Genomic DNA, 26,753 nt, shown 5'->3' on the forward strand with positions numbered 1-26,753 from the left:
CCTCTCCGCTGTGCAGTACATTGGGCAACGCAGGACTTGTTAGCCGGGGACGCGCGGCGGAGAGGTATTACATGCTCACAACCACTTACCTGGTGACTTTTAGAGATAACCATTTGGAATTGCACTATATTGAATTCTCCTCATTTCCTCATGAATTGTGGAATATGAACTTTTCTCATCTATAGCCATTATTCATTATACGGCTAAATTAGCCAGTAATCACCGGAGACAGATATAGGTGTGCTGTAACTTGTTTTACTGTTATATATTTTTTTCTATCTGTGATTTTCATTATTAAATAACAATATTTTTTACATACTACACGTTTGCTCTCCTTTTACACATAACTGCTGACACACAGCGCAGCCATTGTTGTTGTTTCTTAGTTCGTAAATCCATTCTCTCACATAGTGGTCATGGCAAGCGCAGTGTCTCAGGAGTTTTACATTTGTATTTTTTCATTTATTTAATTTAATTTACACTGGTGAGGCGCTGCATAAGTAGTTTTTTTGTTCTGGTTCAAACTCCACACACGCCTCTGTCTGATCTCACTGCCCTCCTGCCAAGCTCTACAGACGCCTCTGTCTGATCTCACTGCCCTCCTGCCAAACTCCCGGGATGCCTGTCTGATCTCACTGCCAAACTCCCCTGACATCTGCCTGATCTCACTGCCCTCCTGCCAAACTCCCCAGACACCTCTGCCTGATCTCACTGCCCTCCTGCCAAACTCCCCAGACATCTCTGTCTGATCTCACTGCCCTCCTGCCAAACTCCCCTGACGCCTCTGCCTGATCTCACTGCCCTCCTGCCAAACTCCCCAGACACCTCTGCCTGATCTCACTGCCCTCCTGCCAAACTCCCCTGACGCCTCTGTCTGATCTCACTGCCCTCCTGCCAAACTCCCCTGACACCTCTGCCTGATCTCACTGCCCTCCTGCCAAACTCACCAGACATCTCTGCCTGATCTCACTGCCCTCCTGCCAAACTCCCGGGACGCCTCTGCCTGATCTCACTGCCCTCCTGCCAAACTCCCGGGACGCCTGTATGATCTCACTGCCCTCCTGCCAAACTCCCCAGACGCCTCTGCCTGATCTCACTGCCCTCCTGCCAAACTCCCCTGACGCCTCTGCCTGATCTCACTGCCCTCCTGCCAAACTCCCCAGACGCCTCTGCCTGATCTCACTGCCCTCCTGCCAAACTCCCGGGACGCCTGTCTGATCTCACTGCCCTCCTGCCAAACTCCCGGGACGCCTCTGTCTGATCTCACTGCCCTCCTGCCAAACTCTCGGGACGCCTCTGTCTGATCTCACTGCCCTCCTGCCAAACTCCCGGACGCCTCTGTCTGATCTCACTGCCCTCCTGCCAAACTCCCCAGACACCTCTGCCTGATCTCACTGCCCTCCTGCCAAACTCCCCTGACGCCTCTGTCTGATCTCACTGCCCTCCTGCCAAATTCCCCTGACACCTCTGCCTGATCTCACTGCCCTCCTGCCAAACTCCCCTGACGCCTCTGCCTGATCTCACTGCCCTCCTGCCAAACTCCCCTGACGCCTCTGTCTGATCTCACTGCCCTCCTGCCAAACTCCCCTGACACCTCTGCCTGATCTCACTGCCCTCCTGCCAAACTCCCCTGACGCCTCTGCCTGATCTCACTGCCCTCCTGCCAAACTCCCCAGACGCCTCTGCCTGATCTCACTGCCCTCCTGCCAAACTCCCCAGACACCTCTGTCTGATCTCACTGCCCTCCTGCCAAACTCCCCTGACGCCTCTGTCTGATCTCACTGCCCTCCTGCCAAACTCCCCAGACGCCTCTGCCTGATCTCACTGCCCTCCTGCCAAACTCCCGACGCCTCTGCCTGATCTCACTGCCCTCCTGCCAAACTCCCCTGACGCCTCTGTCTGATCTCACTGCCCTCCTGCCAAATTCCCCTGACACCTCTGCCTGATCTCACTGCCCTCCTGCCAAACTCCCCAGACATCTGTCTGATCTCACTGCCCTCCTGCCAAACTCCCCTGACGCCTCTGTCTGATCTCACTGCCCTCCTGCCTAACTCCCCAGACGCCTCTGCCTGATCTCACTGCCCTCCTGCCAAACTCCCGACGCCTCTGCCTGATCTCACTGCCCTCCTGCCAAACTCCCGGGACGCCTCTGTCTGATCTCACTGCCCTCCTGTCAAACTCCTCAGACGCCTCTGCCTGATCTCCCTGCCCTCCTGCCAAACTCCCCAGACGCCTCTGTCTGATCTCACTGCCCTCCTGTCAAACTCCTCAGACGCCTCTGCCTGATCTCACTGCCCTCCTGTCAAACTCCCCAGACGCCTCTGTCTGATCTCACTGCCCTCCTGCCAAACTCCCCAGACGCCTCTGCCTGATCTCACTGCCCTCCTGCCAAACTCCCCTGACGCCTCTGTCTGATCTCACTGCCCTCCTGCCAAACTCCCCAGACACCTCTGCCTGATCTCACTGCCCTCCTTCCAAACTCCCGGGATGCCTCTGTCTGATCTCACTGCCCTCCTTCCAAACTCCCGGGACGCCTCTGCCTGATCTCACTGCCCTCCTGCCAAACTCCTCAGACGCCTCTGCCTGATCTCACTGCCCTCCTGCCAAACTCCCGGGACGCCTGTCTGATCTCACTGCCCTCCTGCCAAACTCCTCAGACGCCTCTGCCTAATCTCACTGCCCTCCTGCCAAACTCCCGGGACGCCTGTCTGATCTCACTGCCCTCCTGCCAAACTCCCGGGACGCCTCTGCCTGATCTCACTGCCCTCCTGCCAAACTCCCCAGACGCCTCTGCCTGATCTCACTGCCCTCCTGCCAAACTCCCGACGCCTCTGCCTGACCTCACTGCCCCTCTGCCAAACTCCCGGGACGCCTCTGCCTGATCTCACTGCCCTCCTGCCAAACTCCCGGGACGCCTCTGTCTGATCTCACTGCCCTCCTGCCAAACTCCCGGGACGCCTCTGCCTGATCTCACTGCCCTCCTGCCAAACTCCCGGGACGCCTCTGTCTGATCTCACTGCCCTCCTGCCAAACTCTCGGGACGCCTCTGTCTGATCTCACTGCCCTCCTGCCAAACTCCCGGGACGCCTGTCTGATCTCACTGCCCTCCTGCCAAATTCCCCTGACACCTCTGCCTGATCTCACTGCCCTCCTGCCAAACTCCCCTGACGCCTCTGCCTGATCTCACTGCCCTCCTGCCAAACTCCCCAGACACCTCTGTCTGATCTCACTGCCCCTCTGCCAAACTCACGGGACGCCTCTGCCTGATCTCACTGCCCTCCTGCCAAACTCCCCAGACATCTCTGTCTGATCTCACTGCCCTCCTGCCAAACTCCCCTGACATCTCTGCCTGATCTCACTGCCCTCCTGCCAAACTCCCCAGACACCTCTGCCTGATCTCACTGCCCTCCTGCCAAACTCCCCTGACGCCTCTGCCTGATCTCACTGCCCTCCTGCCAAACTCCCCAGACACCTCTGCCTGATCTCACTGCCCTCCTGCCAAACTCCCGACGCCTCTGCCTGATCTCACTGCCCTCCTTTCAAACTCCCCAGACATCTCTGTCTGATCTCACTGCCCTCCTGCCAAACTCCCCAGACGCCTCTGCCTGATCTCACTGCCCTCCTGCCAAACTCCCCAGACGCCTCTGCCTGATCTCACTGCCCCTCTGCCAAACTCACGGGACGCCTCTGCCTGATCTCACTGCCCTCCTGCCAAACTCCCCAGACATCTCTGTCTGATCTCACTGCCCTCCTGCCAAACTCCCCAGACACCTCTGCCTGATCTCACTGCCCTCCTTCCAAACTCCTGGGACGCCTCTGTCTGATCTCACTGCCCTCCTGCCAAACTCCCCAGACGCCTCCGTCTGATCTCACTGCCCCTCTGCCAAACTCCCCAGACGCCTCCGTCTGATCTCACTGCCCCTCTGCCAAACTCCCCTGACATCTGCCTGATCTCACTGCCCTCCTGCCAAACTCCCCAGACGCCTCTGCCTGATCTCACTGCCCTCCTGCCAAACTCCCGACGCCTCTGCCTGATCTCACTGCCCTCCTGCCAAACTCTTCAGACACCTCTGCCTGATCTCACTGCCCTCCTGCCAAACTCCGCAGACATCAGCAGCTCCTACACAGTCTATTCATATACACACATGTACATTGCATGTTTAGTTATCTAGGACACGCGAGTTCTCTCACGGTCACTTTGGGAGGAATACTGCACAGAAATAGAAAATCATCTTCTTACTTGTTCCAATGTGTCTTGGAGTTTCGGTACAAGGATGGGAACATAATGGGAAGGATTTTAGCTGCATTATCACTGATTAAGCTCATGATATACTCATTATTCCAATAGTACAAGGCTCTCTCCGCCACCTGAAATACAGCAGAATAAAGGAGCATTAATAATCAGCATCTTCCTGCAGCCAGGCCACAGCTTGCGCCGGTGTTGCTGTTTGGTAAGTGTAAGACGGGCTGTAACAATTTTACATGATCATCGGACAATAGAGGGGAATGTATCACTGATTCACAACCAGTGCAAATATGCAGAGAAAACAAAGTCTCCGTAGCCTTCCTAGTGTTTTACAGATCACTGTAGAAAGGTAACAGACTCATATGGTACACTACCAGAAATAACCTGCGCACTTTAAGGCAGCCATGGGGTTTGGTTATAATGACGACCCCACGGTGAACAGTTACCCAGCACACCATAGTAGTGAGTAACACTTTCTCCTGCCTGGTTTTAAGGTTTCATCAGGAACACACGTGTACACACAGTCCTATAAATGACACCCCTATGGGCTACGTCTGGCAGTTCCGATCCTGAATCTGCGCTGGTTGTCAGGCACACGCAGTCCAGGATCACTCACTGACTTACTACACAAGTGCTGGAAAGATACCTGTAGCAACTTTCCCCAAATGTATCCCAGTAAGAACAGCATCCACCAGAGCAAGTATTCTTCAGTAACACGATGGAAATATCGCCCATAAGAGACTAATCACACAGAATGAAATGTGCGGTGTATTTCCTGCACTGTGATGTCACCTTGTGGTGTACGAGCTGTGTAACTACAAGACACAGAGGCCTGCCAGTGTAATCAGAAGTGTTACTATATACACCCATGCCAGCGTTAGGACAGACAACGTACCTGGAAGTGTGGGCTGGAGACGCACTTGGCTAGCTGTCGGAAAAGTGGTTCCATGACCTTCACAAACTCGGACGGCTCTATGACATCTAGAATTTCCTCTAGCTCATTCAGAAACATAACTTCCTTAGGACTGTGCGTCTTCGGCCAATACTTCAGCAGCGCCATGACCACCTGCAGAGGAAGAGCGAGCACCATTACTGTATGCCTCAGCCCCGGATGGGAGACTCCCAGGATTCCACAGTCTATTATTAATGACGACACCCATCCACAGGCAAAGAAACATAATAAATGACATATATTCAGGCTTGGCTACAAAATATAGGTAAGCCTCTCAGTGACGTACAGATCGCAGCGATGGTAATGCTATAAACCTGCCCTAAGGAAATCAACGGAAAGTCTGCAAACGTCCAGCGGTGTCCAGAACGCAAGCACCGGGCGACTGCTATAAGGTCCTGATGCTGTATGGCAACACAGTGCCCGACGGGTGCCGACACAGGGCATGAGGGGATGCGGTTACTATACCGGATGCCGGGATCCCATCATTCAGCAAACAGACACTGCAATCCTGACCGCCGGCGAAATGTCAGTCGTAATCCCAACAAAAGCCCGGTGTTCCCACTCGGGTGGAGGGTCCACGCCAACACCCGAGGGGGAATATAACCTGGTGTGAGTACAGTTTACAGGAGCTTTACACTGAATGGACAGTGCCTAGAAAACACTTACACATATAGGCGACATCGGTTGTACAACACACACTTATATCAGAACCACGTAATACTATATTATGTGAGAGGACAGAGGGGGCAGGCGTACAGGCGAGGCACAGACGCAGGGGTCGTGAGATGACAGAGGGGGCAGGCGTACAGGCGAGGCACAGACGCAGGGGTCGTGAGATGACAGAGGGGGCAGGCGTACAGGCGAGGCACAGACGCAGGGGTCGTGAGATGACAGAGGGGGCAGGCGTACAGGCGAGGCACAGACGCAGGGGTCGTGAGATGACAGAGGGGGCAGGCGTACAGGCGAGGCACAGACGCAGGGGTCGTGAGATGACAGAGGGGGCAGGCGTACAGGCGAGGCACAGACGCAGGGGTCGTGAGATGACAGAGGGGGCAGGCGTACAGGCGAGGCACAGACGCAGGGGTCGTGAGATGACAGAGGGGGCAGGCGTACAGGCGAGGCACAGACGCAGGGGTCGTGAGATGACAGAGGGGGCAGGCGTACAGGCGAGGCACAGACGCAGGGGTCGTGAGATGACAGAGGGGGCAGGCGTACAGGCGAGGCACAGACGCAGGGGTCGTGAGATGACAGAGGGGGCAGGCGTACAGGCGAGGCACAGACGCAGGGGTCGTGAGATGACAGAGGGGGCAGGCGTACAGGCGAGGCACAGACGCAGGGGTCGTGAGATGACAGAGGGGGCAGGCGTACAGGCGAGGCACAGACGCAGGGGTCGTGAGATGACAGAGGGGGCAGGCTTACAGGCGAGGCACAGACGCAGGGGTCGTGAGATGACAGAGGGGGCAGGCGTACAGGCGAGGCACAGACGCAGGGGTCGTGAGATGACAGAGGGGGCAGGCGTACAGGCGAGGCACAGACGCAGGGGTCGTGAGATGACAGAGGGGGCAGGCGTACAGGCGAGGCACAGACGCAGGGGTCGTGAGATGACAGAGGGGGCAGGCTTACAGGCGAGGCACAGACGCAGGGGTCGTGAGATGACAGAGGGGGCAGGCTTACAGGCGAGGCACAGACGCAGGGGTCGTGAGATGACAGAGGGGGCAGGCTTACAGGCGAGGCACAGACGCAGGGGTCGTGAGATGACAGAGGGGGCAGGCGTACAGACGAGGCACAGACGCAGGGGTCGTGAGATGACAGAGGGGGCAGGCTTACAGGCGAGGCACAGACGCAGGGGTCGTGAGATGACAGAGGGGGCAGGCGTACAGGCGAGGCACAGACGCAGGGGTCGTGAGATGACAGAGGGGGCAGGCGTACAGGCGAGGCACAGACGCAGGGGTCGTGAGATGACAGAGGGGGCAGGCGTACAGGCGAGGCACAGACGCAGGGGTCGTGAGATGACAGAGGGGGCAGGCGTACAGGCGAGGCACAGACGCAGGGGTCGTGAGATGACAGAGGGGGCAGGCGTACAGGCGAGGCACAGACGCAGGGGTCGTGAGATGACAGAGGGGGCAGGCTTACAGGCGAGGCACAGACGCAGGGGTCGTGAGATGACAGAGGGGGCAGGCGTACAGGCGAGGCACAGACGCAGGGGTCGTGAGATGACAGAGGGGGCAGGCGTACAGGCGAGGCACAGACGCAGGGGTCGTGAGATGACAGAGGGGGCAGGCGTACAGGCGAGGCACAGACGCAGGGGTCGTGAGATGACAGAGGGGGCAGGCTTACAGGCGAGGCACAGACGCAGGGGTCGTGAGATGACAGAGGGGGCAGGCTTACAGGCGAGGCACAGACGCAGGGGTCGTGAGATGACAGAGGGGGCAGGCGTACAGGCGAGGCACAGACGCAGGGGTCGTGAGATGACAGAGGGGGCAGGCGTACAGGCGAGGCACAGACGCAGGGGTCGTGAGATGACAGAGGGGGCAGGCGTACAGACGAGGCACAGACGCAGGGGGTCGTGAGATGACAGAGGGGGCAGGCTTACAGGCGAGGCACAGACGCAGGGGTCGTGAGATGACAGAGGGGGCAGGCGTACAGGCGAGGCACAGACGCAGGGGTCGTGAGATGACAGAGGGGGCAGGCGTACAGACGAGGCACAGACGCAGGGGTCGTGAGATGACAGAGGGGGCAGGCGTACAGGCGAGGCACAGACGCAGGGGTCGTGAGATGACAGAGGGGGTAGGCGTACAGACGAGGCACAGACGCAGGGGTCGTGAGATGACAGAGGGGGCAGGCTTACAGGCGAGGCACAGACGCAGGGGTCGTGAGATGACAGAGGGGGCAGGCGTACAGGCGAGGCACAGACGCAGGGGTCGTGAGATGACAGAGGGGGCAGGCGTACAGGCGAGGCACAGACGCAGGGGTCGTGAGATGACAGAGGGGGCAGGCGTACAGGCGAGGCACAGACGCAGGGGTCGTGAGATGACAGAGGGGGCAGGCTTACAGGCGAGGCACAGACGCAGGGGTCGTGAGATGACAGAGGGGGCAGGCGTACAGACGAGGCACAGACGCAGGGGTCGTGAGATGACAGAGGGGGCAGGCGTACAGGCGAGGCACAGACGCAGGGGTCGTGAGATGACAGAGGGGGCAGGCGTACAGGCGAGGCACAGACGCAGGGGTCGTGAGATGACAGAGGGGGCAGGCGTACAGGCGAGGCACAGACGCAGGGGTCGTGAGATGACAGAGGGGGCAGGCGTACAGGCGAGGCACAGACGCAGGGGTCGTGAGATGACAGAGGGGGCAGGCTTACAGGCGAGGCACAGACGCAGGGGTCGTGAGATGACAGAGGGGGCAGGCGTACAGGCGAGGCACAGACGCAGGGGTCGTGAGATGACAGAGGGGGCAGGCGTACAGGCGAGGCACAGACGCAGGGGTCGTGAGATGACAGAGGGGGCAGGCTTACAGGCGAGGCACAGACGCAGGGGTCGTGAGATGACAGAGGGGGCAGGTGTACAGGCGAGGCACAGACGCAGGGGTCGTGAGATGACAGAGGGGGCAGGCGTACAGGCGAGGCACAGACGCAGGGGTCGTGAGATGACAGAGGGGGCAGGCGTACAGGCGAGGCACAGACGCAGGGGTCGTGAGATGACAGAGGGGGCAGGCGTACAGGCGAGGCACAGACGCAGGGGTCGTGAGATGACAGAGGGGGCAGGCTTACAGGCGAGGCACAGACGCAGGGGTCGTGAGATGACAGAGGGGGCAGGCTTACAGGCGAGGCACAGACGCAGGGGTCGTGAGATGACAGAGGGGGCAGGCGTACAGGCGAGGCACAGACGCAGGGGTCGTGAGATGACAGAGGGGGCAGGCGTACAGGCGAGGCACAGACGCAGGGGTCGTGAGATGACAGAGGGGGCAGGCGTACAGGCGAGGCACAGACGCAGGGGTCGTGAGATGACAGAGGGGGCAGGCTTACAGGCGAGGCACAGACGCAGGGGTCGTGAGATGACAGAGGGGGCAGGCTTACAGGCGAGGCACAGACGCAGGGGTCGTGAGATGACAGAGGGGGCAGGCTTACAGGCGAGGCACAGACGCAGGGGTCGTGAGATGACAGAGGGGGCAGGCGTACAGACGAGGCACAGACGCAGGGGTCGTGAGATGACAGAGGGGGCAGGCGTACAGACGAGGCACAGACGCAGGGGTCGTGAGATGACAGAGGGGGCAGGCTTACAGGCGAGGCACAGACGCAGGGGTCGTGAGATGACAGAGGGGGTAGGCGTACAGGCGAGGCACAGACGCAGGGGTCGTGAGATGACAGAGGGGGCAGGCTTACAGGCGAGGCACAGACGCAGGGGTCGTGAGATGACAGAGGGGGCAGGTGTACAGGCGAGGCACAGACGCAGGGGTCGTGAGATGACAGAGGGGGCAGGCGTACAGGCGAGGCACAGACGCAGGGGTCGTGAGATGACAGAGGGGGCAGGCGTACAGGCGAGGCACAGACGCAGGGGTCGTGAGATGACAGAGGGGGCAGGCGTACAGGCGAGGCACAGACGCAGGGGTCGTGAGATGACAGAGGGGGCAGGCTTACAGGCGAGGCACAGACGCAGGGGTCGTGAGATGACAGAGGGGGCAGGCTTACAGGCGAGGCACAGACGCAGGGGTCGTGAGATGACAGAGGGGGCAGGCGTACAGGCGAGGCACAGACGCAGGGGTCGTGAGATGACAGAGGGGGCAGGCGTACAGGCGAGGCACAGACGCAGGGGTCGTGAGATGACAGAGGGGGCAGGCGTACAGGCGAGGCACAGACGCAGGGGTCGTGAGATGACAGAGGGGGCAGGCTTACAGGCGAGGCACAGACGCAGGGGTCGTGAGATGACAGAGGGGGCAGGCTTACAGGCGAGGCACAGACGCAGGGGTCGTGAGATGACAGAGGGGGCAGGCGTACAGGCGAGGCACAGACGCAGGGGTCGTGAGATGACAGAGGGGGCAGGCGTACAGGCGAGGCACAGACGCAGGGGTCGTGAGATGACAGAGGGGGCAGGCGTACAGACGAGGCACAGACGCAGGGGTCGTGAGATGACAGAGGGGGCAGGCGTACAGGCGAGGCACAGACGCAGGGGTCGTGAGATGACAGAGGGGGCAGGCTTACAGGCGAGGCACAGACGCAGGGGTCGTGAGATGACAGAGGGGGCAGGCGTACAGGCGAGGCACAGACGCAGGGGTCGTGAGATGACAGAGGGGGCAGGCGTACAGGCGAGGCACAGACGCAGGGGTCGTGAGATGACAGAGGGGGCAGGCTTACAGGCGAGGCACAGACGCAGGGGTCGTGAGATGACAGAGGGGGCAGGCGTACAGGCGAGGCACAGACGCAGGGGTCGTGAGATGACAGAGGGGGCAGGCTTACAGGCGAGGCACAGACGCAGGGGTCGTGAGATGACAGAGGGGGCAGGCTTACAGGCGAGGCACAGACGCAGGGGTCGTGAGATGACAGAGGGGGCAGGCGTACAGGCGAGGCACAGACGCAGGGGTCGTGAGATGACAGAGGGGGCAGGCGTACAGGCGAGGCACAGACGCAGGGGTCGTGAGATGACAGAGGGGGCAGGCGTACAGACGAGGCACAGACGCAGGGGTCGTGAGATGACAGAGGGGGCAGGCGTACAGGCGAGGCACAGACGCAGGGGTCGTGAGATGACAGAGGGGGCAGGCTTACAGGCGAGGCACAGACGCAGGGGTCGTGAGATGACAGAGGGGGCAGGCGTACAGGCGAGGCACAGACGCAGGGGTCGTGAGATGACAGAGGGGGCAGGCGTACAGGCGAGGCACAGACGCAGGGGTCGTGAGATGACAGAGGGGGCAGGCTTACAGGCGAGGCACAGACGCAGGGGTCGTGAGATGACAGAGGGGGCAGGTGTACAGGCGAGGCACAGACGCAGGGGTCGTGAGATGACAGAGGGGGCAGGCGTACAGGCGAGGCACAGACGCAGGGGTCGTGAGATGACAGAGGGGGCAGGCGTACAGGCGAGGCACAGACGCAGGGGTCGTGAGATGACAGAGGGGGCAGGCGTACAGGCGAGGCACAGACGCAGGGGTCGTGAGATGACAGAGGGGGCAGGCTTACAGGCGAGGCACAGACGCAGGGGTCGTGAGATGACAGAGGGGGCAGGCTTACAGGCGAGGCACAGACGCAGGGGTCATATGACCACTGAATGGATTCCTGATGATACTGGGCAGATCATGAAAAGCACTGAGCAGCTCTCCCCACCACAATAACACACTTCCGCAGACAACGCCGTGTGATTGCAGCTTCTTACTCATGACATGTACAGAACTGGTCCTTCAGACAATATGGCAGGATGAGGAAGAAATGGGGAATAAAGCACTGGTCAGGGATGGATTCGGGCAGGGTACAAGGTTACTAGACGTAACGTCTGGAGCATATTACATGTAGCAGGCTGCTGTCTATGGGACCAGCAGAGCCACCTATACGGCATGCTGCTGCTTAGTCTGTATATTGCGTAGGTTTCCTCCCACATTCCAAACATATACTGATGGGATAAGTTGTCAGGAGCCAATTATCCCTAATGTGTTTACGTGGGCAGACTAGAGGGACCAAATGGTTCTTATCTGCCGTCACATTCTCTGTATAGTCCACAGAGCGAATCCACTCACGTCTCCACCCAATCATTTACAACTGCTAGCTATTAGCCGGCGTTTATACAGCGCCCTCTGCCGGCATTACACACACAGACCACCCTTCTCTACCACTGGTGTATTAGCCGGTGTTTATACAGCTCCCTCTGCCGGCATTATATACACACCGACCAGCCTTCTCTACCATTGGTGTATTAGCCAGTGTTTATACAGCGCCCTCTGCCACCATTACACACAGACCACCCTTCTCTACCACTGGTGTATTAGCCGGTGTTTATACAGCTCCCTCTGCCGGCATTATATACACACCGACCAGCCTTCTCTACCACTGGTGTATTAGCCGGCGTTTATACAGCGCCCTCTGCCGGCATTACACACACAGACCACCCTTCTCTACCACTGGTGTATTAGCCGGTGTTTATACAGCTCCCTCTGCCGGCATTATATACACACCGACCAGCCTTCTCTACCATTGGTGTATTAGCCGGTGTTTATACAGCTCCCTCTGCCGGCATTATATACACACCGACCACCCTTCTCTACCACTGGTGTATTAGCCGGTGTTTATACAGCTCCCTCTGCCGGCATTATATACACACAGACCACCCTTCTCTACCACTGGTGTATTAGCCGGTGTTTATACAGCTCCCTCTGCCGGCATTATATACACACAGACCACCCTTCTCTACCACTGGTGTATTAGCCGGTGTTTATACAGCGCCCTCTGCCGGCATTACACACACAGACCACCCTTCTCTACCACTGGTGTATTAGCCGGTGTTTATACAGCTCCCTCTGCCGGCATTATATACACACCGACCAGCCTTCTCTACCATTGGTGTATTAGCCAGTGTTTATACAGCGCCCTCTGCCACCATTACACACAGACCACCCTTCTCTACCACTGGTGTATTAGCCGGTGTTTATACAGCTCCCTCTGCCGGCATTATATACACACCGACCACCCTTCTCTACCATTGGTGTATTAGCCGGTGTTTATACAGCTCCCTCTGCCGGCATTATATACACACCGACCACCCTTCTCTACCACTGGTGTATTAGCCGGCGTTTATACAGCTCCCTCTGCCGGCATTATATACACACCGACCACCCTTCTCTACCACTGGTGTATTAGCCGGTGTTTATACAGCTCCCTCTGCCGGCATTATATACACACTGACCACCCTTCTCTACCACTGGTGTATTAGCCGGTGTTTATACAGCTCCCTCTGCCGGCATTATATACACACCGACCACCCTTCTCTACCACTGGTGTATTAGCCGGTGTTTATACAGCTCCCTCTGCCGGCATTACACACACACCGACCACCCTTCTCTACCACTGGTGTATTAGTCGGTGTTTATACAGCTCCCTCTGCCACCATTACACACACCAACCACCCTTCTCTACCACTGGTGTATTAGCCGGTGTTTATACAGCTCCCTCTGCCGGCATTATATACACACCGACCACCCTTCTCTACCACTGGTGTATTAGCCGGTGTTTATACAGCTCCCTCTGCCGGCATTATATACACACCGACCACCCTTCTCTACCACTGGTGTATTAGCCGGTGTTTATACAGCTCCCTCTGCCGGCATTATATACACACCGACCACCCTTCTCTACCACTGGTGTATTAGCCGGCGTTTATACAGCTCCCCCTGCCGGCATTATATACACACCGACCACCCTTCTCTACCACTGGTGTATTAGCCGGTGTTTATACAGCTCCCTCTGCCGGCATTACACACACACCGACCACCCTTCTCTACCACTGGTGTATTAGCCGGCGTTTATACAGCTCCCTCTGCCGGCATTATATACACACCGACCACCCTTCTCTACCACTGGTGTATTAGCCGGCGTTTATACAGCTCCCTCTGCCGGCATTATATACACACCGACCACCCTTCTCTACCACTGGTGTATTAGCCGGTGTTTATACAGCTCCCTCTGCCGGCATTATATACACACCGACCACCCTTCTCTACCACTGGTGTATTAGCCGGTGTTTATACAGCTCCCTCTGCCGGCATTATATACACACCGACCACCCTTCTCTACCACTGGTGTATTAGCCGGTGTTTATACAGCTCCCTCTGCCGGCATTATATACACACCGACCACCCTTCTCTACCACTGGTGTATTAGCCGGTGTTTATACAGCTCCCTCTGCCGGCATTATATACACACCGACCACCCTTCTCTACCACTGGTGTATTAGCCGGTGTTTATACAGCTCCCTCTGCCGGCATTATACACACACCGACCACCCTTCTCTACCACTGGTGTATTAGCCGGTGTTTATACAGCTCCCTCTGCCGGCATTATATACACACCGACCACCCTTCTCTACCACTGGTGTATTAGCCGGTGTTTATACAGCTCCCTCTGCCGGCATTGTATACACACCGACCACCCTTCTCTACCACTGGTGTATTAGCCGGTGTTTATACAGCTCCCTCTGCCGGCATTATATACACACCGACCACCCTTCTCTACCACTGGTGTATTAGCCGGTGTTTATACAGCTCCCTCTGCCGGCATTATATACACACCGACCACCCTTCTCTACCACTGGTGTATTAGCCGGTGTTTATACAGCTCCCTCTGCCGGCATTATATACACACCGACCACCCTTCTCTACCACTGGTGTATTAGCCGGTGTTTATACAGCTCCCTCTGCCGGCATTATATACACACCGACCACCCTTCTCTACCACTGGTGTATTAGCCGGTGTTTATACAGCTCCCTCTGCCGGCATTATACACACACCGACCACCCTTCTCTACCACTGGTGTATTAGCCGGTGTTTATACAGCTCCCTCTGCCGGCATTATATACACACCGACCACCCTTCTCTACCACTGGTGTATTAGCAGGTGTTTATTCAGCTCCCTCTGCCGGCATTATATACACACCGACCACCCTTCTCTACCACTGGTGTATTAGCCGGCGTTAATATAGGACAAGTACAGGGTATATAAACATTACTACAGAAGCAGACGACACTGACATACGTATCAGTTACAGAAACCGAGGGATTTGTCACCATCGAAAAGATTTTGGAGTAGAAGATGGTTTCAGGAAAAGGAGGAAAAGCACATGAGGGAAGAGGGCCCTACTTGTGAAAGCTTACATTCTAAAGGGGAGACGGGTGACACAGATGGGGCAGACAGAGGGCTAGGATGAGATTTGGCTGGGTCTTGAGAGCCAGTTTGAAGTTCTGCAGAGAGGTGGAGAGTCTGACAGGGAGAGGTAGAGAGTTCCAGAGATAGGGAGCAGCATATGCAAAATCTTGGAGGTAGGAGTGGGAAATAAGTAGGCAGGAGAGGCGGCATGCATTAGCGGAGCGAAGAGGACAGGTAGGAGTATAGAAGGAGGAGGTCCAAGATACAAATGGGAGAGGACTGGGAGAGGACTGGGAGAGGGTTCTGAGAAGATGGAATTGGATTCGGGAAGGTGAAAGGGGGAAGGTGAAAGGGGGAAGGTGAAAGGGGGAAGGTGAAAGGGGGAAGGTGAAAGGGGGAAGGTGAAAGGGGGAAGGTGAAAGGGGGAAGGGGGAAGGTGAAAGGGGGAAGGGGGAAGGTGAAAGGGGGAAGGGGGAAGGGGGAAGGGGGAAGGTGGAAGGGGGAAGGGGGAAGGTGAAAGGGGGAAGGTGAAAGGGGGAAGGTGAAAGGGGGAAGGTGAAAGGGGGAAGGTGAAAGGGGGAAGGTGAAAGGGGGAAGGTGAAAGGGGGAAGGTGAAAGGGGGAAGGTGAAAGGGGGAAGGTGAAAGGGGGAAGGTGAAAGGGGGAAGGTGAAAGGGGGAAGGTGAAAGGGGGAAGGTGAAAGGGGGAAGGTGAAAGGGGGAAGGTGAAAGGGGGAAGGTGAAAGGGGGAAGGTGAAAGGGGAGCTAGTGAAGGGCTTGTAATTCCCACTACAGGATGATGCTGTTAATTCTTATTTGTCATCTAGGATGAATAAATGAAGATAACATGGAAACTTACTGGTTCGGTAAGGGTACTGTCCTTCTCTAAGAACTGAACTACACAATATGCCAGCTAGAAAAGAAAACCAAATACATTTAGTAAACCACAAATAGACATATTACACATACAAACATGAAGAACAGGATTCCTTAGGAAAAAACAGTTTTTGGATGACAAAACACAATTTTCACATCGCACAATCAAATAATGATGAGATAATTAGATAACATTTTGTAATGTAATTATCACTCCTCCCCCTAGTCTGTCTCTGTCCAGGCCTCCCCCAAGTCTCTCCGTCCAGGCCCCTCCTCCTCCCCCCCCCCAGTCAGTCTCTCCGTCTAGGCCCCTCCCCCCCCCCCCAGTCAGTCTCTCCGTCCAGGCCCCTCCTCCTCCCCCCCAGTCAGTCTCTCCGTCCAGACCCCTCCCCCCCCCCCCCCCCCCCAAGTCAGTCTCTCCGTCCAGGCACCCCCCCCCCCAGTCAGTCTCTCCGTCCAGGCCCCTCCTCCCCCCAGTCTCTGTCCAGGCCCCTCCTCCCCCCAGTCTCTGTCCAGGCCCCTCCCCCCCCAGTCTCTGTCCAGGCCCCTCCCCCCCAGTCTCTGTCCAGGCCCCTCCCCCCCCAGTCTCTGTCCAGGCCCCTCCCCCCCAGTCTCTGTCCAGGCCCCTCCCCCCCAGTCTCTGTCCAGGCCCCTCCCCCCCCAGTCTCTGTCCAGGCCCCTCCCCCCCAGTCGGTCTCTGTCCAGGCCCCTCCCCCCCAGTCGGTCTCTGTCCAGGCCCCTCCCCCCCAGTCGGTCTCTGTCCAGGCCCCTCCCCCCCAGTCGGTCTCTGTCCAGGCCCCTCCCCCCCAGTCGGTCTCTGTCCAGGCCCCTCCCCCCCAGTCGGTCTCTGTCCAGGCCCCTCCCCCCCAGTCGGTCTCTGTCCAGGCCCCTCCCCCCAGTCGGTCTCTGTCCAGGCCCCTCCCCCCAGTCGGTCTCTGTCCAGGCCCCTCCCCCCAGTCGGTCTCTGTCCAGGCCCCTCCCCCCAGTCGGTCTCTGTCCAGGCCCCTCCCCCCAGTCGGTCTCTGTCCAGGCCCCTCCCCCCAGTCGGTCTCTGTCCAGGCCCCTCCCCCCAGTCGGTCTCTGTCCAGGCCCCTCCCCCCAGTCGGTCTCTGTCCAGGCCCCTCCCCCCAGTCGGTCTCTGTCCAGGCCCCTCCCCCCAGTCGGTCTCTGTCCAGGCCCCTCCCCCCAGTCGGTCTCTGTCCAGGCCCCTCCCCCCAGTCGGTCTCTGTCCAGGCCCCTCCCCCCAGTCGGTCTCTGTCCAGGCCCCTCCCCCCAGTCGGTCTCTGTCCAGGCCCCTCCCCCCAGTTGGTCTCTGTCCAGGCCCCTCCCCCCAGTTGGTCTCTGTCCAGGCCCCTCCCCCCAGTTGGTCTCTGTCCAGGCCCCTCCCCCCAGTCTCTCTGTCCGGGCCCCAGTCTCTCTGTCCGGGCCCCTGCTCCCCCCGGGTCTCTGGCAGAAACTCGCACACATGTAACCTCAGATAAACAGATCACGGTGCAGGTAAGTGCTGGCTATAGTGTAACTCTGGCTGGGAACGTATACTTTAGACAGCCCAAAGACTGTACTGTTCTTAGTAAGACACAGGTAGCTGCAGGATGTCAGCGAGAGGGGAGACCCGTTACCTGCGGATGGTAGACACTGAGCGACTTCACTTTGTGCAATGGTAATAACACCTTCAATAAGAATATCTTGTGCTCTTCCTTTAATGGTAAGGCAAATCCATTAATTATACTGAAAAACAGAAGAGGAATATTACAGATTTCCCCGTATAACAATACAAACACAGTTACTACCATTCCCTTATCTATCATGGGTGAGGGCGCAAAATCAGCAGCAGATCTGCGCACCAGGCGGCGCTTCCAGCCAGTGGTATACTGAGGAGTCCCACACCAGATATACCCAGTGACAGCTGAGAGGCGGGAGGACTGGCGCAGAAACTGGCTGTATACATTCGGTGTATCCGCTTCCAGGTGCTACTGTAAGGTCACTTCTGTCTGCTCACACCTCTATAGCATGCAACCATTCCTCCCTGGGGGATCCCGCAGAATACGGAGCAGCACCAGCGGCCGTGTGTGATGTCACCACTATCTAGGAGTAAGACTGCGATGCCAGGAGCTGTCACCGGCTGTGTTACACTCTGGGCACAGGTCATGCCGTGAGACACTCACCTGGTGCCCAGCTTTCTGCCCTTTCATTATATCTATGCTAAACAGCCAAACACAAGTGGAAGCTTCCACGCGCATCCTGTAAGCTAGAAGGTTTTCTGTACCAGACATCCAGGTTTAACTTTACACACAATATATATTCTCTGCTTCAAATGATCTGAAAGAAGATGCAACAAATAAAACAACTAACCTGCCGAGGATTTCCAGAAGCTCAGCTATGCCGTTGTGGTGTTCTGTTTCATAAATAAACCTGCCGGAACACAAGACAGCAGATACATGATTGTCTGACGGCCCAGAGCGGTCTTACGTATCGTGTTTCAGCGACTGGACCACACGTTTCTATAGGGAGAATAACGAGGCGTTCCAATAGACTGGTGATGTCATGGAGAGAGAATATGAGAGAATGTTTCCATTAGAGCGGACATGGGACACAGGAGAGCAGTGACAGGTCAGGCCAGAGTATCAGAGATGCAATGGGCACACACTTCTGTACAGGACCGGGAATTACACTTATACATCTGTGTGTAGCTAGTGCGACAACACCCAAACACACAACTGCACAAAAATAAAAAGACCAATCCCAAAACCTCTTGTTCCCTTTATAGACCACGTTTCCGATGCCAATAATATCCTCTGCAAGAGGGCGGCGTACAGAGAACCTCCGCTATACATCGGTACAAAGGCACCGCTATTACAGAAGCAGCAGGGATTTCAGCCTCTACAATCTAGAACACTGTGAAAGCACATCACTTATGTAGGAGCAACCATCTGCAAGGAACAGATGAAATGAGCATCAGTCATTAAACACCTGCGAATGCATTGTCGTCTCAGACAAGACATATGATCAGTGCCATTAATTAGGTGTGAAACAGTCATTACCAGAGAACATTCTGTACCAGCGGCTGGAGGCTGAGAATTATACCGTCCCATGCGAGTGCTCTCCGCCAGCACGCTGCACTACGACCCGAAGGATCTCGCCCGGCAGTAGCCGTACTGTATGAAAGCCCGATCTCACTCCAAAGTGTGTGCAGCCCCGTAGGGCAATGAGTAATTTTCTGCAAATCCGTGATTCGGCCAGGCGGGTGAAGGGTGCGAGATGCGGTGCCAGTGTTTAACGCCTCGACAATGGCAGTTGGCACCCTTGGCTCGGAATGGAATCCGCCCCTCCTTTGTCTCTGGTTAGGGTTAGTGAGTAACTATAATGACTGGATTTGACAACAGAAGCAGCAGCAGAACCTACGAGGGCTGCCATTGTGCTGCCGCCCCCTCATGCGCCGCACTTACCTATAAAATATATTATTGATTTGTTTCCTGATGTAGGCTCGGAGGCCTAAAAACTTCCCGTAGATCCGGTGCAGAGTCGTCTTCAGGAAGTCTCTCTCTCTGGGGTCTTCACTGTCAAAGAGCTCCAACAGCTAATTACAAGATACAGGATTAGGAAACGCTCTGGCAATTTATAGGACTAAAATAAACAGAACATAGAAGGAAAAACTACCTGCAGAACAAACTTCTGATCAATATACTTCTTGGCCACATTGGGTTGGAAATCCGGAGACTCCAGGAACCGCAAGAAGAACTCGTATACCAGCTGAGGACACACACAATAACCGTGATGTTACACACGTGGCTCAGCGCACATGGCACTTACACATATCTTCTGTTTATTTAACCTGTTGGTGCCCTGGATCCAGATCCATCTCTACGCCCCGATGTTTCCCTGTGGAAACCCTATGTCCCCTGCTGCAGAAATTAAATAATAAGTCTTTACTGTAGCTGCTTTGGCATGATGCTAGCTGTCACTGGGTGTGCTGAGCCCATTAGTTCACCAGGTGCTTTAGTGAAGTGCTGTATTAGGTATTGACCGCAGAACGCCTGCAGGTGTTGTGCGCAGAAATACAGTGACGCTACAGCACAACCAAACTGGGTAATCACCCCGCACTGCCTAACAGCCGGCTCCAGTGCAGGGGACACAGAACCTGCCTGCATCCCACGTGTGCCCACTAATAATCACCTGGGTCCAGTCTTATGTGTTCTCACAGCAAATGAACCAGCGCGGTTGTCATGAGTACGGCTCAGCGCTGCTCTGGGTCTGAATGATTCTCCACGATTAGTGTGCCCACCCTCATAGCAGAAGCCACAGGAGATACCTGTGACACCCCAACAATGTGCCCCATCACTTGTGTGTGTGCGATGACTAGCACAATATCTCTGCTGCCCACTACTGGCCATTACACGCGTATACGGTTACCGGACGCAGGGACAATACCTGCAAATGTGGCCAGGCCGCCTCTAACGTTGGCTCATCTTCCTCTGGGTCAAACTCAGCACCTGTAGGATTGGAAGATGGCGGCAGCGTCCGGAACATGTTCACGGCAAACTGAGAAAGAAAACAATCATGTATAAGTACGGCGAGAGACGAGCACACGCGGTTCTTACAGGCGCTGGACAGCTACCGCCAGAGGAACCCGGTACATGGGAAAGCTGGAGAACCTTCTCTTATCACGCCTGGGTAATGAAGAATACTTTACCTGGAAGAGCCACAGACGATGATTCCTGGTTTTCTCTCTTTACTCTGGAGATTTAGAGAAATCGCGTATACTGAGGAGCAGATTCTCTCAGCCACGCCGCGGACTCAGGAACTGCAAGGAAAGCAATACGTGCACCCTCAGGGCTATACCGCGTGGCACTTACCCTGGTGTCAGACAGGGCTACTGAGTGGTGAAACTGGCTACTATGCATTATACCTGGAGCTGCCGCAATGTGGCAAGTCCCTCTGTACCTGAGGGAGGTCATACCCTGCAGTCACTAGAAATCCTGAGCGGAACTGCATACCCTCCGACTGTACCTGCCAAAAAGGAAAATGGGCGTGACCACACCCCTTTACATGTGACCACGCCCACTTTCCTAATTTGTACCGGGTTTTGTGTGTAAAATGTTGGAGGGTATGGAACTGGGCTCACTCAGCTGCCAGTGTGCTATTGGGGGGCTGCAGGATGAGTGCGTGTGAGACGTATCACGCCATGAAGACAGTGGAGGCGTTACAGCACCCCATCAGCTCCGTCACTTATCTAGCATTGGGGCTGTGGGCAACTTCTCCGGCTTCCTCCCACTATTCAGACATACTGGTAGATTATAGCCCTAGCGTACGTGTCTACATCCCCTACCGCATGTGCAGACTGTAAGCTCCCTGGGTCAGGACTATTCTCTGTAAAGCGCGGCAGAATGTGAGCGCACTGGTAATAAATGATGTCATTAGATATATGATAGATGAAATAATGATGACGATAGATAAAGCTAATAGACACTACTAGAGGCGTCTCTGTAATGCTGGGACCAGCAGAATGTTGGATACGGGAGAATATTAGCATAGCACAATGACATACCCTGGAAATGGGTCCCAGGTCTACATACAGAACGCATCTCTCCTACACATTACACAGACAGAAGGTCTTTTTTTTGTGCATGAAATGAAGTCAGTACACTAGGTGTCAGTCACGCTCAGAATATCCCACAATACTCTGCAATTTTAGATACAGGGGATTCTGGCTGTATTATTATTACTTATAAGATAGTAAAACCATGGATATTCTTAAGCCCTGGCCTGTTAGTATGCCTTGAGGACTGCGTTTGGGAAATACTATTCTAAGATAACAGAAATATTCTGGCCAAGTTTTATATACAAATGTTCAGCATGAAACACGCCATGCTGCAGATGCTTAGAACCAGGCTCTGGAATTTACACTTTGGGATCTATTCATGAAGCAGTGAAGAGTGTGGTGAAGTTGCCCATGGCAACCAATCACTGTTAAGATAACTTATAAAATGCATTCTATAAAATTACATGTAGCAGCCGATTGGTTGCCACGGGCAACTTCTCCACACTCTTCACTGCTTCATAAATAGACCCCAGAGTGTGGAGAAGTTGCCCGTGGCAACCAATCAGCTGCTACGTATAATTTTATAGAATGCATTTTATGTTATCTTAACACTGATTGGTTGCCATGGGCAACTTCTCCACCCTCATCACTGCTGCATGAATAGACCCCTTTATCCCTAACAATGATGCAGTGCGTGTGTGTCACAGAAGAGGCAGACAATAACCTCCCAAACTACACTACACAGGACACCCCCGCATAGTACAAGACAGCCACAGAGATGGTGCATGAACGTGCTGCAGGGATCTCTGTATCGCGTGGAGCAATACTGACTACATGGACCCTCTTACTGCTATTGGCCCATAGCACAACTATACAGGACACCCTCCGCATAGTACAGCCACAGAGATGGTGCATGAATGTGCTGCAGAGATCTCTGTATCGCGCGGAGCAATACTGACTACATGGACCCTCTTACTGCTATTGGCCCATAGCACAACTACACAGGACACCCCCGCATAGTACAGCCACAGAGATGGTGCATGAACGTGCTGCAGGGATCTCTGTATCGCGTGGAGCAATACTGGCTACATGGACCCTCTTACTGCTATTGGCCCATAGCACAACTATACAGGACACCCTCCGCATAGTACAGCCACAGAGATGGTGCATGAACGTGCTGCAGGGATCTCTGTATCGCGTGGAGCAATACTGACTACATGGACCCTCTTACTGCTATTGGCCCATAGCACAACTACACAGGACGCATAGTACAGCCACAGAGATGGTGCATGAATGTGCTGCAGAGATCTCTGTATCACGTGGAGCAGTACTGGCTACATGGACCATTTTACGGCTATTGGCCCACAGCACAATGAAATGTCAGGAGACATTTGCCAGCATTAGTCTGAGACGCCAGTAGCGCTGGATTTGCCGGCGGTAACCTCCAGTGTTGCTGACTGTGACCCACTCATGCTGCAAGGGCAGGACTCACCATGTGGACGACCTCTGGGTAGATGGGCTCTGTGATGACATTGCGATTGTGCGTTATATATTCTACCATCTCGCTCAGGGCCGCCCGTTTCACCTCCTTCCATTTCAGGTCACTTAACGGGTCCGAAACAAAGTCAAATAGGACACAGCACTGGCGCAGCTTCTGGACAAATAACTTTTCTTGCTCGGCTGGAGGAACATCTGAGGATCAGGAGAAGATGTCAGAATAGGATCCATAATGCCTATACAACACAATATACACATTCACACTCGCATATACAGCCATCAGCCGCTGCACTGCCTCTTACACCGCCAACCTCTCCGGCACTGACCCCGCCCTCTCCCGTGCTGACCACGTCCTCTCCGGCACTGACCCCACCCTTTCCGGCACTGACCCCACCCTCTCCGGCACTGACCCCACCCTCTCCGGCACTGACCCCACCCTCTCCGGCACTGACCCCCTGCTGTCAGACGATCTGTACCCAGCGATATAGATGGCGACAAGACCCGGCATGGTGGGCGTACGACAGCATGGCGGCACTTGCGACATCGCCAGATTGAGCTGCATGTACAGCAGACCGGCGATGTGGCAAGCAAACCGCAGGAGCGAGTATCGTTGACGATATAGTGTACGATATGTTTTCTAGTGTGTACCCAGTGTTACTGTCCGCCTCCACTCCTGAGCCCTCTGCATACAGTCCATACCTTATAACCATCTGATGTGCTCTCTGCCCACCCAGCGACCCCTCCGAGCACTGTCACCAGTGCACATTACTTCCTCCGTACACTTCCCTGCCCACGTCCATGATCCGTTCTGTCTGACCAAGCTCAGCGAGATCAGGACTCCAGGGGGCAGATGTACTAAGCCTGGAGAAGAGAACGCAGCAGCCAGTCAGCTCCTGCCATTTTCCTAACCCATAATGACCGGCTGGTGCGTTATCACCTCTCCAGGCTTAGTAAAGGCTTGTCTTTTTTAAGTGCTGCTTGGATTTCTAAGTGTGAGTTGTAAACAGCAAAAAGGTGAACTCTGATTAATCTCTGTCTATCCATATAGGGATAGTAATATTGTGAGAGAAAGTTAATCTGAATCTGATTGTTTGTATCTATACTGTTTCTTTTTTGTTTTAATAATAAGAATTTACTTACCGATAATTCTATTTCTCATAGTCCGTAGTGGATGCTGGGGACTCCGAAAGGACCATGGGGAATAGCGGCTCCGCAGGAGACTGGGCACATCTAAAGAAAGCTTTAGGACTATCTGGTGTGCACTGGCTCCTCCCCCTATGACCCTCCTCCAAGCCTCAGTTAGGATACTGTGCCCGGACGAGCGTACACAATAAGGAAGGATCTTGAATCCCGGGTAAGACTCTTACCAGCCATACCAATCACACCGTATAACTTGTGATCTGAACCCAGTTAACAGCATGATAACAGAAGGAGCCTCTGAAAAGATGGCTCACAACAACAAAAAACCCGATTTTTGTAACAATAACTATGTACAAGTAATGCAGACAATCCGCACTTGGGATGGGCGCCCAGCATCCACTACGGACTATGAGAAATAGAATTATCGGTAAGTAAATTCTTATTTTCTCTAACGTCCTAGTGGATGCTGGGGACTCCGAAAGGACCATGGGGATTATACCAAAGCTCCCAAACGGGCGGGAGAGTGCGGATGACTCTGCAGCACCGAATGAGAGAACTCCAGGTCCTCCTCAGCCAGGGTATCAAATTTGTAGAATTTAGCAAACGTGTTTGCCCCTGACCAAGTAGCAGCTCGGCAAAGTTGTAAAGCCGAGACCCCTCGGGCAGCCGCCCAAGATGAGCCCACTTTCCGTGTGGAATGGGCTTTTACAGATTTTGGCTGTGGCAGGCCTGCCACAGAATGTGCAAGCTGAATTGTACTACAAATCCAACGAGCAATCGTCTGCTTAGAAGCAGGAGCACCCAGCTTGTTGGGTGCATACAGGATAAACAGCGAGTCAGATTTTCTGACTCCAGCCGTCCTGGAAACATATATTTTCAGGGCCCTGACTACGTCCAGCAACTTGGAGTCCTCCAAGTCCCTAGTAGCCGCAGGCACCACAAATAGGTTGGTTCAGGTGAAACGCTGAAACCACCTTAGGGAGAAACTGAGGACGAGTCCTCAATTTCGCCCTGTCCGAATGGAACATCAGATAAGGGCTTTTTCAGGATAAAGCCGCCAATTCTGACACGCGCCTGGCCCAGGCCAGGGCCAACAGCATGACCACTTTCCATGTGAGATATTGTAACTCCACAGATTTAAGTGGTTCAAACCAATGTGACTTTTGGAACCCAAAACTACATTGAGATCCCAAAGTGCCACTGGAGGCACAAAAGGAGGCTGTATATGCAGTACCCCTTTTACAAACGTCTGAACTTCAGGGACTGAAGCTAGTTCTTTTTGGAAGAAAATTGACAGGGCCGAAATTTGAACCTTAATGGACCCCAATTTCAGGCCCATAGACACTCCTGTTTGCAGGAAATGTAGGAATCGACCCAGTTGAATTTCCACCGTCGGGCCTTACTGGCCTCGCACCACGCAACATATTTTCGCGAATTGCGGTGATAATGTTTTTGCGGTTACATCCTTCCTGGCTTTGATCAGGATAGGGATGACTTCATCCGGAATGCCCTTTTTCCTTCAGGATCCGGCGTTCAACCGCCATGCCGTCAAACGCAGCCGCGGTAAGTCTTGGAACAGACAGGGTCCTTGTTGGAGCAGGTCCCTTCTTAGAGGTAGAGGCCACGGATCCTCCGTGAGCATCTCTTGAAGTTCCGGTTACCAAGTCCTTCTTGGCCAATCCGGAGCCACGAATATAGTGCTTACTCCTCACCATCTTATCAATCTCAGTACCTTGGGTATGAGAGGCAGAGGAGGGAACACATACCCTGACTGGTACACCCACGGTGTTACCAGAGCGTCTACAGCTATTGCCTGAGGGTCCCTGGACCTGGCGCAATACCTGTCGAGTTTTTCCCAACGGTTTATAATCATGTGGAAGACTTCTGGGTGAAGTCCCCACTCTCCCGGGTGGAGGTCGTGCTGAGGAAGTCTGCTTCCCAGTTGTCCACTCCCGGAATGAATACTGCTGACAGTGCTATCCCATGATTTTCCGCCCAGCGAAGAATCCTTGCAGCTTCTGCCATTGCCCTCCTGCTTCTTGTGCCACCCTGTCTGTTTACGTGGGTGACTGCCGTGATGTTGTCCGACTGGATCAACACCGGCTGACCTTGAAGCAGAGGTCTTGCTAAGCTTAGAGCATTGTAAATGTCCCTTAGCTTCAGGATATTTATGTGAAGTGATGTCTCCAGGCTTGACCATAAGTCCTGGATATTCCTTCCCTGTGTGACTGCTCCCCAGCCTCGCAGGCTGGCATCCGTGGTTACCAGGACCCAGTCCTGAATGCCGAATCTGCGGCCCTCTAGAAGATGAGCACTCTGCAACCACCACAGGAGGGACACCCTTGTCATTGGTGACAGGGTTATCCGCTGATGCATCTGAAGATGCGACCCGGACCATTTGTCCAGCAGGTCCCACTGGAAAGTTCTTGCGTGGAATCTGCCGAATGGGATTGCTTCGAAGGAAGCCACCATTTTACCCAGAACCCTTGTGCATTGATGCACTGAGACTTGGCTCGGTTTTAGGAGGTTCCTGACTAGCTCGGATAACTCCCTGGCTTTCTCCTCCGGGAGAAACACCTTTTTCTGGACTGTGTCCAGGATCATCCCTAGGAACAGAAGACAAGTCGTCGGAACCAGCTGCGATTTTGGAATATTGAGAATCCAACCGTGCT

General features: G+C 55.1%; 1 protein-coding gene across 3 annotated transcripts in view; it reads right to left on the reverse strand.

Annotated features, from left to right (window-relative positions):
* The window catches only part of PPP2R5C (protein phosphatase 2 regulatory subunit B'gamma), a 153,961-nt gene that overhangs the window by 24,937 nt on the left and 102,271 nt on the right, over positions 1-26,753 (reverse strand). For all 3 annotated transcript variants that reach the window (XM_063948632.1, XM_063948634.1, XM_063948633.1), the window contains 9 exons: positions 22,937-23,136; positions 20,334-20,444; positions 19,563-19,655; positions 19,352-19,482; positions 18,258-18,317; positions 17,525-17,633; positions 15,889-15,942; positions 5,142-5,312; positions 4,241-4,368 (listed from right to left, as the gene is read on the reverse strand). In XM_063948632.1, coding sequence (XP_063804702.1) covers positions 4,241-4,368; positions 5,142-5,312; positions 15,889-15,942; positions 17,525-17,633; positions 18,258-18,317; positions 19,352-19,482; positions 19,563-19,655; positions 20,334-20,444; positions 22,937-23,136 — 1,057 coding nt within the window. The remainder of the gene's footprint in view (positions 1-4,240; positions 4,369-5,141; positions 5,313-15,888; positions 15,943-17,524; positions 17,634-18,257; positions 18,318-19,351; positions 19,483-19,562; positions 19,656-20,333; positions 20,445-22,936; positions 23,137-26,753) is intronic.

Source organism: Pseudophryne corroboree, chromosome 12, assembly GCF_028390025.1.
Source record: "Pseudophryne corroboree isolate aPseCor3 chromosome 12, aPseCor3.hap2, whole genome shotgun sequence".
Classification (NCBI taxonomy): domain Eukaryota; kingdom Metazoa; phylum Chordata; class Amphibia; order Anura; family Myobatrachidae; genus Pseudophryne; species Pseudophryne corroboree.